This window comes from Poecilia mexicana, unplaced genomic scaffold, assembly GCF_051168715.1.
Source record: "Poecilia mexicana isolate PSO_F unplaced genomic scaffold, ASM5116871v1 scaffold_21, whole genome shotgun sequence".
Classification (NCBI taxonomy): domain Eukaryota; kingdom Metazoa; phylum Chordata; class Actinopteri; order Cyprinodontiformes; family Poeciliidae; genus Poecilia; species Poecilia mexicana.
Window position 1 is genome coordinate 18,446,112 of NW_028263390.1, and position 16,862 is coordinate 18,462,973.

At 39.7% G+C, this 16,862-nt stretch overlaps 1 protein-coding gene across 1 annotated transcript in view; it reads right to left on the reverse strand.

Annotated features, from left to right (window-relative positions):
* susd6 (sushi domain containing 6) overlaps positions 1–16,862 on the reverse strand; it is a 33,142-nt gene that overhangs the window by 15,968 nt on the left and 312 nt on the right. The window contains exon 2 of the mRNA XM_015006333.2: positions 10,074–10,235. Within this exon, the coding sequence (XP_014861819.2) occupies positions 10,074–10,191 (118 nt within the window). The 5' untranslated portion in view covers positions 10,192–10,235. The remainder of the gene's footprint in view (positions 1–10,073; positions 10,236–16,862) is intronic.

A 16,862-nucleotide genomic window follows, 5' to 3' on the forward strand; every position in this document is an offset into this window, starting at 1 on the left:
GGCAAACTGTGTGTTTTACAAACAATCACAAATTGCAAACTCTTTCAATAACCACTGCAGTAAATTACAACCGGAAACCGCAACCACTCTCCTCCAATCAACACGACTTCAATGTTATGACATTTTTTTAAACAATCCAGCAATAAAGCAGTAATTTACTCAAATATAAATATATTCACAAGGAGTAAATATCATTTTTCTTTCAGCAATTACGAGTTAAAGTGCTCCAATAGTTGCTGCAGCTGGGATTGTCACCATAACAGATTTTACTGGAAGATAATCTGTCCCAGAAATTAATGCAATAAACAATATTTGTTATTTTGAGACCATTTTCAACTAATGTAATGACAATGGCATAAAAATGCAATTTTGCCCTTGTGAAGACCAATAACATAATTTTGTAATGAACACTTGCTGGAAAATATCCAAAACAACCAAAAACAATAAATAAAAACCACTTACAACTGAAACCATAAAAAAATATTATGATGTGTCAAAACAAAACTGCCCTTCTAAAAATCTCAGTGTAAATTATCAAGCTCATTTTTATTTATCAAGTGATTAATTGCTTATTGTGACTGGTTCTCAATACACAGAAGCACACCGTTAACCTAAATGGAGTCACATCAAGCCACTACAAAGATCATCATAGTTGTGGTTTTGTGTGCAGATGAGGCAATAAGGACAGAGGGCGTCAGTGTGAAGGAAAGGCCACTGGTCACAAAATATTTCAGGAACCGGATGAAGAGTCATGAGAAATTACTGAATGCTGGTTAGGACCTCAATAGGGGAATTCCAGCAATGTCAAAGAGAAAGCTATGAAGCTACATTTAAGAGAAAACTCCAGTTCATGTCTCTAGTGTAACCGCTCTTTAAAAGCAGGGCAGATGGGAATCAGGAACAGTCATTGTTCCCCCGTCCTTTTGCTTACTTTTACAATCACTATGAATGAAGAAGAAATGCTCTCACAAAACAAAAGCAGGGGGTTAAAGTGAAACAGCTGTGCACTGACTCCATGACGACAGGCTACGTAAATGTAGCAGGCTAGCACATGTACAGCCCAGCCCTTCCCCTTGAGCAGTGTATCAGCCAATCTCTCATACCAGGTAGCTGTCGGTTCGTAATATACACTCACCTTTAGCAAGTTATTTAAAAAAAAAAAAAAACACACAAACAGGCCTTTATTTATTTTCTTAAAGCTTTCCAAAGTTGAAGATGTAGCAAAGACAAAGCTGAAAAAACAGGAAGGACTTGATGGGAAGTGTGGGGACTATTGCCATATTTCCACTCGACCCACACTGAGGCGTGCTGGGGCCTGAATGAATGTTGGCTTTGTACCGATGCAGAAGATAACCAACCAGACATTATGTTCTGCTCCAATCATGATAGAAACTAGTCAGCAAAGGGAACATTTTGTCAACAGCCAAGTAAGCTGCAAAGAAGGGAAATCTTACTGTATAAATATCTCAACGGTAGGACAAAGCAAAGCAGCTCAAGATGTTCAGAGAACATTGTAAACGCGTGTTAGCGTCATGAGCTCCGATCGTGGTTGCTCTGAAACAGTTTGGACGCCTCACCAACAGGCAAAGTCAGCATGTGTGTAGGATGCCTTGTGCCTCGTGTGCAAGGCAAGGAGCTTGTTTGAACAGGAAGCTGGTGTTGACTAACCGTGTGACGACTAAAACAACCCACACTGGCGGTGGGTCTGAAAAAAAAAAAAAAGCACACGCATGAGCAAACACCAAGGAGGAGGTGAGACAGGAGAGGAGAGAAAAGCTACAAGAACCGAGAGAAAAATGACACTGGATACTTAAAGCAGAACTGAAATCCAATCTCAAAATATCGATATTTATAATGTAATTTAGTGACATTCCAGAGACTTAACTTGTCGATTAATATTGTGACATTTCACCTCATTGTTAGCATAAAAACCCCTTTCAGTTCTCCTGAAATAAAAATACAAGGATATCAGATCAAATTCAAGAATAGGAGCGACTGTTTCGGCGTAAGCAAAAAAATGTGAAGTAAAAGCAGCAGAAGACGGGAGAGGCTGGGGATATATTTAGCAGCTAATTAGTTTGAGATGTCCTCTACTCAGCGGGTTGGTCCCTTCAATGAGACCCTTTGGAAATCATTACGACTGCATGCTGCTCCAGACAACAGCACTCGCTTCCCAGAAAAACCATTTACAAACCGTCTCTCCGCTGCTTGGCTTTATTGTTTCCTCGAAATCATTGTCAAATTGAAACAATCGATCTCAGACCACAGCTTTAATACACAAGCTCCATTTTTGAAATGAAAACAAAGCTACAGTAGCACTCATGAATAATCCTTAAAAATTAGACGTGGCAAACAAAACAAAAAAAAAAAGAGAGAATAGAAATATGAATAAAGTGTCAGTTCTGAAGAATTGTTTTATTTTGAAGGCGACATATTACGTAGCTACATTGGCTCCCTAATGTGGGCCAGTGTCAAATCACGCCACATGAACGTCCAAGGGCTCCACGACGCGTCAGCATTGAAATATCAGTGTGTGCAATAATAACAATTTGCTGTTCATCATTTTTAGCTGTTATGAACACATTGTAAGCCAATGAGATATGCAGCGCTTTGGTTTCCTGGCTGCAAGAGATGCTGACACCTGATACATGACTGAAAGGTAGAAATTATATCACAGTTCAGTTTCCTAATATGGTAGAAAGAGATTTATTTAGCAAGGTCAAAGTTTGTAGAGAAGAGACCGCTTGTCTGGGCTGCAATAAAGACGACCAGATTGAGTTTACAATCAAATAATTCCTAGCAGGACGTTTAGTTATAGAGTTATCATTATTTAATAAGTAATAAGTAAGCTGGGTAGAGGGGAAACAACTGCTCTGTTAGAACTGCTCACACAGTAACCTTTGTGTGTGAGCACCATTTTACAGCGCTGTATCTAGTGCCATCTCTTCCTGGTTCGACATTCATTAACATTTACAATACAGCAGGTGTCACAAATATATCTCCATGTTCCTCATAACGGTAAACAGCAACCCTAAAACAGTAGGGCTGAAATAATCCATTGTGTTTAATCGATTATTGAAATAAACTACAACTAATTTAGTAATTGAGTAGTCTTTAACTGCACCACAAACACAAAATGCCATTAGGTTAAAAAGAAAATAATAAATTGAGCAGTAATGAAGCCGTTTAAGATGAAGTCTTTAAATACGTTTTAGCCAAAACTCCTAAAGTGTTATAGTTTCCACTTCTCCCAGTAAATGTTTGCTAAAGGAATGATGTTGCATTTTAGGGAATAAAATTGTTTTCTTATTTTAAAATAATTATTTGAATTATTTGCATCTTTTAATGGATTTCCAATAAGTGGTTGATCTGGTATTTTGTATTTTTATCTTTTTATTATCTTTTTATTATCTTTTATGTCCTTTGATAATCATTCTTTCTTTGTTTGATAAAACTTATTCTGCTCAGGGTATTGTGCAAATTGATCATGCTGTAAGCTCATGCGGATCATGTGAACAGGGCGTGCTTAGCTCTGGTTGACTTGGGTTGGGCTCTGATTGGTCCGCTGGTTCGCGCTCTCAGCCCATGATTGGCTCATGGTCAGAGAGCGGCTACCTCTGATTGGATGGCTCGCCTGCAAGGATGGAAATGGCCATTCCCCCTTTGCACGCAGGCATCCCTTTGTTTAAAGGATAAAATACGAAAAAGCCCACGGTTTGAGTGAGAGTCTGCTGTGGGTCGCGTTCGAACGCCCAGCTACGTTGATGCTGCTTTGTCTCTAGGCCGAAGGCTCTCCGGCCAAGTTTCACGAGGTAAGCGCTGATAACTTGACTGAATCGAGCATCACGTGTTTAGTCATAGAGTGTTTTGTACTGTATTCTGTGGGGAATAAATCGAGCATATTTGTTCTAGCAGTTACAGTGTTTGATGCATGTTATTTTGCTGTAATCTGTGGGGAAATAAATCGAGCACATTTAATTCTAGCAGAAACAGCGTTTGGTTTCGTTATTGCCGCCGATCTCCTTCGACCCTGATTTAAAATTTCATGAAACAGTGGTGAAATGAAAAATCTGTAGGAAATGCCAATTTTTTCACCAGTAGATTAATCAAGTATTACAATAATTGATAGTTGCAGCTCTGTTAAATAGTAATCAGCACAATGTGAATGTTGGACATCAAGAAGAAGCACTGCAAATGGTAGAAAGCAACAAGAGTCAAATCTCCAATAAGCCTTGTGCTGCCACGCTGTGCAGTGGCACTGTGTGGCCAACAATAATCCCGACCATCTGTGATCTTCTCTAATATTAGAACAATCCAAACAACACTTTAAAGTGAATGAAATGCCCCTGCGTCACCTGTCCGCACTGCAGCATCTGTTTTTCCTTGCTTGGTGACCCGTCTAAAGTTTGCCTTTAGGGCCTGACTGGCTGGGGGGAACTGCTAAATGGCACAGGGTGAGAGCAAAGATTGATGGCTCAAGTGATAAACACACAGGTAATGAAAGGGAAAGGCTGATGGATTTGAGTGGGCTGCTCTTAATGGCCCTCCGTGTCACCTGGCTAATGGCTGAGACCTTTTGAGAGATGGAGGAAAACAGAGAGACGGATTGTAGAAAAGGGACCTGCACAGCACACAATTTGCTCTGTCACAACAGAAACGGTGAGTTAGCAGATCTAAATGCTGACTGGCGATGCAGCTCACCGTGGCCTCCAATATCCTCTAAATGCACTGTTTGTTCTCGGATTTCAGAGAGGAGGGAGAAGTCAATGCATTACTTTACTCCAGCCTGTCTGCAAAGTGCCTTGCTAATAGGACTTAAGGGAATCGTCCCGAACAAATAGTTGCACTGGAAACATTATTCCCCACATCCCCAAGCCGTAGTGTTACTACAAACACTGGTAACCGAAATGACACGCTTAGTTTTTGATGCATGTACAGATCATTCTGTTGGTAAATGAAGCAACATACTTTAAAGACCACTGGAGATCCCAGAAGGCGGCCATGGCACATTCAGATATTTTCCTCTGTGGTCAGTGAGGCTTTGCTGCGGAGACAGAAGAGCCATCAAGCCCTGTTTCTATGACCAATCTTCAAGAAAACAAATTCATATAAAGTCTTTCCCTGGAGAATGGACTTTAAAATACTTCTGTTAGTTTGCAACAGAAGCTAACAGAAGGCACCCAATAAAGATCTGTGGTTATTGTATCAAACTTCCAGACTAGGTGTGGGCATTTATTGTATCGTTTATCATGATAAATTTCTTATCATACAAATTTTTGCTGTCATAATAAACACCAACTGATGTTTAAACTGTCCTTATGTCCAGTATTGATAGTTTTATTATTTTCGCCACTGTTTGTTCAGTGAAAGCAAACATGCAGTATGGTGCAGTTTAAAAGAAACTCGTCTGTACAGTTTGTTTTGGCCATTTTTTTCCCTCAAAAGGTGTCAGTGGAGAAATATAAAAAAATATATATCTGCAAATATCAGTTATCGAACAAAACACAAATATTAGTCTACTCTGCAACCAGAACCAAACACGGAGAAGCAGCGTTCAGTTTCTATCCTCCACGCATAACATTGAGTTTCTTTAAATCAAGGCTAAAACCTCGCCTCTTTAGAGCTATAAGTGGAATCAACATATTTGATTTGTATTTGCTTGGTGATTTTGATGAAGGTATTTGATTCAATGTAATGTTTACTGCTGGTTTGAAATGCCTTGTTGCTGAAATCTGCTACAGAGATAAACTTGACTTGAATAGTGAGGACAGCTCAACACATTGATTCATGAGCAAACAGAAGAATCTGTTCATGCAATAGCCTTTCATGAGGCCGAGAAATATTTGTTCATCTTTCACAACTCCAACTATCAAAAACAAAAAGCCAAAGAAATGCAAGAGGCAGCTTTCCACTCCCACCATCTCTCCTCCCTCTCTCCCTCAGCTATGTTCTTCTTCCTTGGATTTCTTTTGTTATTCCACTTCCCGTTCTCACGAACTAACATATCAACGTCGCCAGCATACGGGAAACGCAGCAGGCTCGTTTATGGGAGATGTCTGTTCCTTTGCTCGCACTTTCATGCCCGGCTTTAGATCAACGTCAGAACAATGGGTTTCAGAAGCCCTAATACTTATCTCTTTAACTGCTTACAGACGGACGGTTTGACCCTTTTTTCCCCACTTCTCACCAGATGGAACAATGTTATAGCTGAAAACATGCTGTGCAAATCATGGGAATAGACCCTTTGGGGCTCAGAGTTCCCATCTTTTACTCTTCCAGCTCTGACTCACTGTCTGGGCGTACTTCCTCAGAAACATGCCACAAAGGCTTACTGTAAGAAATTGACACCATATTAGGAACAGAGCTCTACGCAGCCAACTTCAGTGGGGATGTCAGATATGCTCAGAAAAATGTTAAGAAACAAGCAACATCCACGTAATTTCCTGAAAATCCTGCAGGATGAAGCCAGGGGTGCTTCCCAGCAATGCTTGTTTGTTAAAGCTCTGTTTCTAGGAACACTTTGCTTTTTTTCAGAAGGTGGCTACAACTGAACCACGGCCAAAACGTAAACATAACCATGAGCAACGATCGCAAACGTGAATCCCAAGAAAGTCACTTGTGCTAATTCAGGAAATACGCTGCCGGTAACTTCATCACAATGAACAATTGGACGGATAAAAAGACGAGGCTTGAAAGCGACTGATTCTAAAAATATCTTGGCTCCACTTCTTCCTAACAGAGAAGGAAAACTTTTAAGAAAATATGGAATTAGGCCTGTTGCGATAAACGATAAATCAATTAATTGCACGATAAATGAAACCAATCGACCTCATTTTAATTATCGTCTCTTCCTGCCGTTTTTTTTTCCTTTCTCTTGATGACACTGAATGAAAAAAGGCTCAACTCCGGTGCTCTCTACTGACCCTCCCTTCCTCATTTCCTTAGTGTAATGTCCAGCTCACACTACAGATTGTCGGCCCATTTTCAAAACCTGAGAGACACATTAGCTGATAGAAACTCTAGGTAACGGTTCGATCGGGTTCGATCATGCCGTGTGTTGTCCAGCCACATGGGCACAAAATAATGGCTACAAGTCCAGTTAACTAGTTTTAAAACCAGGCATTAATCAATGCTTTACTAGAATCTACCTGTGATGCATGTGGCTAGAGTCAGCGTAAAGTTCTGACTGAATGAAAATCATTATAACCTATTTATGTCACGTTAACGAAGAACAGCTGAAAACTTACCAGGTTTATCAACTGCGGTAGCAATTTGGCTCCAACTCCTCCCCTGGTCATGTCTGTATTCTTTGCACGAAATGTTGAACATTAATGTTGTTTCCACATATCATCTCCGATGTCCGCTGGACTTCGGGTTGCGCCGTGTCAGCTGTTTGGGATTCCCCTCAGAAAGCACAGAGGAGAATCCGGCTTTCTGATTGGCTACCTGTCACATTCAGCGTTAAGCTCCCAGTCGTGGAAAACCCCTGATTTAGATCGGAGCGGCCACGACGATCTACCGTAACACACCACACACTGCAGGATGATCGGTTACGAAATCACCAGCGATAATCAGAACGGCCAACGTTCTAAGATTATCGTAAGGGAAAATAGGGGAAAAAAATCGTGTAGTGTGAACTACTGCATCAGGTAGTTTATCAGTTCCAGCATTGTGTTCTTTTGAAAATAAAGTGTATCTATCTATGGCAGGAAATAGCATGCATTATTACGTCATTTCCATTAAATCAGTGTCAGAAGGTCTTGAAACAATATTACAGTTTATCGCAATAACTTTTTAGACAATTAATCACTCAGCAAAATGTGTTATTGTGACAAGTCTATATGGAATAAACAGAGACTCTGGCTTTAAAAAAAATTTAGCAAAATTATGACTGAAAGAAATTAATACTCAACTCTCCTGTCAATAAAAAGAAATTCCTTGCAGGGAAAAAACGCCACAACATTGATACAGCCAACTGCTTTTTATTCATGCATGTAACAGAGCAGAGCTGGTGATAAAATTTCATATTCACTCACCATCCATGGGACGTGTCGAGGGATTACCTATGTAAATTATGTATGCTGAGAGGGAGGGAGAGAGAGGTTGGTGATTGAAACGACTAATGACCACTTTAAAGCCTTGGCGGTTTGATAATATGTCTGATTAGGAATTCAATTTCATACTTTCACATCATGAATGCTGCAGTACGTATTTCTAATGCTATTGAAGCTGGCATGCATCTTGCTCATTTGAAGTTACTTTAACATTTTGTTCATTCTTCTCATAATAAAATGTAAAGGTTTCTTGTAATACATTCATATAAAAAAGTTATTTTTTTATTTATTTATTTTTTTACTTTCCAAACTGCTTAAAATCTGTATTTTATCTGCCGATATGATGGAAGAAAAACTGATGAAGTTATTTTTCAATGATTTTTAGCAGATTCCCTGTATTTTTATGTAAGATACGCCCCTAGGGAACCATAATAGTCCATACACATTATTTTATGAACAATATGCCTTTTCTTTCATCAAACTGATCTCTGGCTCGATCAACAGCATGACATATCACACTCAAGCTGAGATTTTATTTTATTTTTTTCTGCTTTTGCATTAAAGTTACGACTCTACCAAACGGTAATTTGAGGAAAAAATGGTGAATATAAATGAAAGCAAACACCAACACTGCAGTAAATAACAGCCCAAACAAAACAAGAAGCTGTATGAAGCTACATCATACATCTTTAGAAACGTATGGCTTCATTTAGAGCATTTATTTTAGTAAGACGTCAGACTGGGCAAAACAATTCTGATTGGTGCAGGCCTAGTATTAGCTGCAAATACAACTGGAAATTATTCTAGAAATTAAAGCTGCACAATATATCTAACAGCAATCATTGTTGCAATATCAGTGTGTGCAACATCACATATCTGGCCAGCTGCACGGACTCTAATTGCCATTAATGTCCAAACCTCGTTTACATCTTTAGGTGAGATACTACAGCTCAGAGACCAATGTGGACATTGTGTTCTCATAAAGACAGAAAAGTGTCAGGAAAATGAGGAATCACTGGACTGGAGGTTCTGGACCAAAAGGCACATTTTAGATAATCGAAAGAAAACATGCGAGCATGCTGAAAGCAGAAAGTAAGCACAACAACAGCTGCTTTGGCCTTTACATGAATCATGTGTTACATAAGACAGAACGGGATGATGCTGCGCTTCGTTCGGATCAGCACCTCCCTCCCTTCTTTGCTCAGAGGCTTGTCTCTGATTGTTTATTTCTTAATGTTGCCTTTTCTTCTTCCCATAACAACTAATCACTTAAACCAATAAGAAAAAAGACAAACTGAGCCCCATCTATGTGTCAGGGCTTCACAAAACAACCCTTACTTATCCTCACAGGCACTGTGGCTCTCAGCGGCAAGGACATCTGGCACATTTCACAAGCTTGTGATGTGTGGCCTGTGCACGTGAATGAGTGTGGACATTACATGCAAGGAGGCTGTCAGGATGGGGAATGATTCTCCAGCGCTCACAGGTCAAAGAAAGTAAACTGGGTCTTCAGTGAAGAAGTGAAACACTAAAACTGGGACTGTCAACTTCAACTTTTATACATGAAATAAATTTCCTAACATAATATTTCGAATTAAAACATAGTATTTGATCTCTTGGAATGACAAAAGAGGACCCAAGTGAATATTTAAAGCTAGTCAGATGTCCTGAATCTCTGAGTGGACAGTAAATGTTGTGTTTGAATCAAACTTCATGATCACACTATGACCACAGGCAACGTTATCTCCCCATTTGACTTAATAGTAAAGGAAAATTGTTGTGCCTCGTTGGGACAGCGAATGAATTCACCCAGCACAAGAATGAAATCCTAAGCAACCTGAATGACCCAGAGGGCGGAGAAAGATCATTTAATCTGACTGACTTGAAAGGCAAGGTGAAAATCCCTCAATCAATTCACAACAGATGGTCAAAGATGGCGGTTTATTCTGCGTGTAGCATGTGGGAACACCGACAAAAAGAGAAAGAAAGAAAGTGTGTGTGTTTGTGGGTCTGACTTACCTGATGCATGACCATGAGGGAGCAGGATGAAGAGGAGAAGTGCAGAGGCAGCCAGTCTGTGGGCTACAGAGGAGGAGGACGGGGCTCTCGTCGGAAACGCTACCATTCCATCGCACATCTTTTCCCCCCCCGACAGCCAGCCAGAGTCCTCTACGGCTTAACCTGTCCAAGCCACATTGACAGGAAGGGACGCGTGGGGAGGGGGAGAGGAAGAGGAAGAGCGTGGATTACCATCAACGTTCAAGCCGGGATTACATAACCAGAAGCAACAGACAGAAAGACGGGTATAATGAGAGGCGGCTACACAGATTGGTTGACAAACCAAGCGTGTCAGAGAGAACTCCATGCTTGCAGTTCAATATTTAGTTAGCCTGGTAAAACCCACAACTTTATGGATAAGTGTATTCCTCCCATATGAGTTTTATAATCAGTGTACACCAGCAACAGCCCATCGATCCGAGTCGTCTTCTCCTCTTGCTTCAATCCCTAATCTTTGACTTGGCACAGCATCTATCTGCATAAGCCCTTAAGTACACTATGTTGGATGTGACGCAACAACAACACAGATCAGAGCCACTAATAAAGTGGCAAAAGGCAGATGGAGGGGGTGGGAAAATCTGAATGTGCATCACATTCAACAAAAAAAATGCTGTTCAGAAAGTTATATTTGATTATAGCATTGTCATAACTAATCACGATTCCACCTAAAATGTATAATTCATATAGTTTAATACTATTACAGCAAAAAAGGAGGTAGAAATAATTAATAAATGTTCATTACAAATTCAAACAATGTTTTCAGCAGAGACTTTAAAGTGTTATGTTAAAAAGTGCTTGGTAGCGTCAGTTCTGTGCACGGTGCTGCAGGCTGGTGCTGCAGGCTGGTGCTGCAGGCTGGTGCTGCAGGCTGGTGCTGCAGGCTGGTGCTGCAGGCTGGTGCTGCAGGCTGGTGCTGCAGGCTGGTGCTGCAGGCTGGTGCTGCAGGCTGGTGCTGCAGGCTGGTGCTGCAGCAGAGTTTAGTGCATAAAACAAGGAAATGTTAAGACAGAAATATGGGCCATTGCTTGGTTCCTGGTATCTTTTACAGCCCTTATAAACCATTTTTATCAATCTACAAAGTTTCACTTTCGTTTTTGTTTCAATGATTATTTCAGACTTTGATTATCCATTTTCTGTACGGGTTAGTTTGAAACAAACCTGCATAGAAAATGAAGAACACAAGGCTAATTTGATTCTCCAACATGTTTCATTTAGACAGTTGGAAAGGTAATTAAGTCTGAAAATATATATATATTTTTTTTTTCCCCCCAAACTGTTTTGCTTCTCCGTACTTATCCAGATGTGGAAAACACTAATTAAAGCAATGCTGGACACAAAATCAAATCTTATAAAAGCAGCAAAAAAACTGCAAACTGATAAAACCCACATGGTGAAATGAGTTGAAATCATTAAAAGCAGGATTTGGATGAAGATCCAGAAGCCATTTTCTGAAGAACATGCATGCCAGCAGGTAAAAGGTTCTCAAGAGAGGGAAAGGAGCCCATTAGCATTCCAAAAAGCTGAAGCGTTCATGCCAACATTAATGGCATGTTTTCACTGAAGCCCCATTCCCATAGGTCATAACACCAGCTAATGCCTAGCTTTGGAGTGCAAGTGTGAAATGTTGAACTGTCATTCAGCTCTGCTTCAAAGGATCCAGCAGTAACCGATATCAATCGGATCCTGATCACTCCGAGGTGAATGTGGCAACAAATCATCCAGGTGCAGAGGCCAGTTTTCACTGAAGTTGCTGAGCTTCAGGGCTGGACGGGTGATCAAAGCGCTCCAATTCTTTACAGAAAAGTGCTACTGGATGGCTCGCGTGGAGGCTCGGAAAATGACAACAACAACTGGTGGACAAATCCAGACAGCCGGCAGCAAACACCTGCTTGACAGGGTGAATATGGCAATAAAGTAAAAAGTAACAAGCCTTCCTTGTTGCAAATAGTTGCTATGCAAAGTTGTGTGACGCAGCTTAAAGAGGATACTGTGTATTAGTACTGTGTATTAGTGTTGTCAATCAAGTCGTACATTCATAGAATCTGCAAGATTGCAATGCAAGTGAGTAAAAATGCAGGACATAAATCTGGAACAACTTCCAGAAAACTGAAAAGCAGCCGAAACACTGAGTTCATTTAAATCAAGGCTAAAAAACCAACCTGTTTAGAGTTGCCCTTGATTATTAATAACTGGAACGCTGATCAATATATTTGATGATGATTGTTCTCGATCTTTATGACTTGATCCGTAATGTTTACTTTGTTTCATAATTGTTTAAAGTGCTTTTCTCCTTGTTGGGGTGGACATGTATCATCTATCTTTTCTTTGTGATAAATTTCTTATGATAATATTTTGATTTGGTATTGTCATGATTCATTCCAATTAATGATGTTTACAAACCCCTAAAACTGTCCATTTTTCTCCACAGCTTGTTCAAAAAGTATCAACAATCATCAATAACTTTGAAAATATGATTAAATGCAGTTGCTGTGCGCACATTAGAGATACAAATCACACTTTTTTATGTGACTGGTGTACCAAAGCATTACAAATGGGAAGTGTTTGTCTTTGTGGTGGTATGACTACCATGTACAAAATTATACAGTTACCAAAATAAAAAAACTACAAAAAAACTTCCTTAGATGTCCAACTGGGGTAAAAATGTTTTATATATAGTCAAAAAAACTAAAATAGTTGCATGACGAAGTGCGTGCATGACTACGGTGACAAAGCTTGTGGTTTCCTTCTCACAGCAGCTATTTTAGTATGATGCAGTGCCATTTATCTAATCATTTGTCTTCATATCAGAAGGTCATCTGCTTCTGTAAATTTAGATTGATCATCCCCTTCCACAGAAAGATCACACAGCATCAATACCCTCCCTGCATGAGCAGGACAGAAGCATACCTGCATGTGGCGCCTGCTAGTGGGAGAGAGTGACGCAAATTAGTTTTGGCAGGACAATTTGGGTAGTGTGTTCAGCCAAAGAGCAGGTAGTCAAAAGCACCAGGAGGGACCTGATCGTGCCATCTGATGCGTCGACATTTCCTTGTTGGTCCATACTGTAATTAGACCACATTTAGGTAGTGAAAAAGCTTTGCCATTTTAGATGTTCTTTATAAACTGCATGAGAAAGATCAAAGATAGAAAAGATGCACTTTGTGGCTAAAGCTAAACACACTGCTGGACTGGGCTCTTGGAAAAAGCTTAAAAGAAAGTATTGACCAGCCAGATCATCAGAAAAATCAAAACTTAAGCAGAATTATTCTGCTTTCACGTGAAACACTTATCTAATCAGTGCGAAGGCACTTTGTCCAAAAAAAAAAAAAAAATACGTTTGCAGATCTTGAGATTTGCTGACTGGATGTTACTGGTATACATTAATTAATATCCCAGCAAGCAGTTTCACAGGGGGAAAAAAAACTGCATGCTTCAAGTCTGGATGTCAACCTGACCTGCAGCAGCGTTTATGTCCTGTCAGATACTGACAGCAATGCTGAACATGACGCATCATGTCAAAATGTGTCGTATTATTTTAAACGTCAACATGTTTTGTTTCATGGACGATTTTGCATCAAGCTTTACTGCAAAGTAATCCTCAACATTAGCTGATTTAATAAGTCTTAGAAATCCAGAATCTCTGAATAACACCACAACTAGTAAGATTTGAGAAAAAGGACAAAAAGAAGGGATTTCAAATAGATTTAAAAGTATACAGCGCTGCATATGGGTGCATCAGAAAACAAAAAACAACTTCCTTGTTTTATTACTAAACAAATCTCTGTGGTTAGGACTTTTAAGTATATGAAATGTAAATTAGTAACTGGATTGTGGAAAAAAAAATCTGCCAATGTTAGCAGTTTGATTTCCAATTTTATCTCTTCTATGTTCCCAGAAACTGGCATAAACTGCCACAACCAGCCATGCAGCTACCCATCAAAACTGGCAGTACCAGTTTTACCGTCCCACTACGTTTCAATGTAGATCCACAGTAATTAACTAAACATCGAAAGTGTCAATCAGCAAAAGAAGAAGAAAAACAAAAAACTCATGATTTAAGAAATGGAAATTTTACAAGCCAAGACAACCGTCTGTAGTCATCCACTTGAGGGGGGAAAAAACTATGCAACTCCTCACTTCAGATAGCAGCAACACAAGCAGCCAGCCAGCCAGCCAGCAGGCTGCTACTGCAGTTTTTCAGCTGCCCGAGGCTCCTGGAATGCAAAGGGAGCCAAGGAGAGCACCAGCACAGACATGTGTCCGGGAACAGAGAGCACTCAGTGTGCCAAAGAAACAGCCGAGAGGAGGTTTCCACTCAATAGGACCCAGTGCTGCTGCTGCTGCTGCTGCTAGAGCCTGCATAGGCCTGTGGAGGGAGCCCAGAGACAGGACTCTGCATGGCAGCAGAGAAAGGAGCCTTTGTTATGTAGTAGTATGTACTGTTAGGGCCCACAGCTACTCAGCATCCCCCCTCCAATGCTGCAAGCAAGGGACAGAAACACACAGAAAGACTAAAGAGAGACAAGAGAAAGAGGGGAAAATAACGTGGAAGAAAAGTGGGATGAATGAGATAATGTGTCAAAGCTTAAAGGTGCACCTTTTTCAACAAGCCTATATGTGCTGGAACTAAAAAAAAATAAAGACAAAACTTAATTCAATTCTTAATTTGCCCACAATTCACCTCTCAATAAGAGTTCAAGAAAAAATGGGACTTGCTAGTCATTGTGTTAGTTGTGCTGACAAGTGGAAAATAAACAGCTTTGGGTCAATTCACATTCTGCCAGTTTTTAATCCCCCATTTCATACTTGTAAACAAAGACAAAAAGACAAGTTGTCTATTTACACCTATGAGAAAGTAGCTTCTTACCCAAGATTGCCACAACTGATTGTTATTTAAAGAACTAATTACAAAGCTCAAAACAACTGGGACTGTGATGAGGACTTGAGCTTACCTTGCTATTTCAAACTTCCTAGGCATTTCTCACCCATGTGCTTAACCACTAAGCAATACCCTGTTCCTTCTGAAAGCATTTAAATGAAATCCCAAAATCAGTCATGCTAAAATACTCAAAATGCATGTAAAATGTTATAATTCATCCAATTTGCATTGACTGCGGTTTTCTTAGCCCACAATACACAAGCCAAAAAAACCCCACCATAACTTCATGATAGCAGATAGCCATTGTGGTCACAAATCATATTTCCTTTTCAACATGAGTAGAGTGTAGAGCTTTACCTTAAACCACTGTTTTGATCAAGAGATTAGGGATGCGCTGGTATAAAACTTTTGGGTGATATCTACACTGCTGTTATGGCCAGTAACAGATATTTATTTCATATTTAAATGCATTTATATTTACTCTCCTGAAATGGATACACAGACGGCAACAAGATGGAAATAATTAGCCAAACCAAAAAGAGCAACATCTCATATAGCAGCTGATTAATGGTTTTCCAACTTTCCTTTTGCATTTTTGTACTTTTGTCTTCTCTCTGTCTTTATGCCTTATAAATCAAAGTCCTCCTTCAAAGATGCTTATAAAAACTTTTATAACCACATTTGAGAACACATCTGGAATTTCAGCAAAATCTTGCTATATTGTGTCACATGGAAAGTTTGTAAGATTGTGTTCAAAGTATCTAATTCGCAGTAGTGTCTACTAAGGCTTATCAGCTTGATTCTTGGGTATCTTGTGATGTAATCAATCCAAAGACACAAAAATAGAATTGGCTGTATTTTTTGTTTAGTTTGACCTTCTAAAACTTTCCATTTTATGAAATTTTGCAGTGGAAATCCATAATTTATGACCCATGTTTTTACTATCAGTATGCATTTGGAATTGAAAAACACCACTAGACAGTACCCTTAAATACTTTTACAATATAAAACCCAATACACAAGCCTCTGCTAAATCAGACAACACAACAAACTGGTATTACTGGAGGAACACTACACTTGGACACCCGCCTTTTTGTTGTCCTCCAATGTAAACACTTCACATCTGGACTTCCCTGCTCTTTGCAATATCAAATGTCGTAACTTTCCAAACACCGGTAACAGTAAGCAAGTCATACTTAAACTGGAACAAAGGCCAGTGAGTGGGAAACGACACTACTGAGAGGTTGCCCTGTAAAAAAGAAAGAAAAAAAAAAACGGGGCATCCGAGCTCGATAACAAATCTTTGCTACTGTATCAAACGTGAGTCAAAAGCAGAGTCACACGGTTCGACACGTGTAACTGTGCTTTGAGGTATTTAAACAAAGAGTGTGGTGGTGGTGGGCTGCCAACATCACACACAGAAGTTAATGATTAGAACAAAACAATCCAACTCAAATAGCAGGACACACATAAGAGTTCAGGCTTCATTTTACCGACTCACCTAAGATAAAGTCGACACACCTATGGCTTCCTCGTACCTTTTATTGTTCATGTGACTGGTCTAACAATACAGCAGAGCGGACCGACCAGATTCTCTAAATGTTTACGTTCCATCTCCAAAACATTAGTTTAAGCTTTTTAATAAATATTAAAACTTAAACACGACAGACGTACGTCAAAACAGACACATTACGTCTTTAGACAAACGTTTAACGTTTACGGAAGAACACGGCTAGCTTAGTTTCAGATCGGAAAGCAGAAAACTGACAACTCATTATTCTCCTTGGCAGAACAGTAAATGTTTGCCAGACATGTGATATTTTTTGTCTTGTTTGTTTCGAAGTGAACTAATTCAGACGGACAAAAGACGG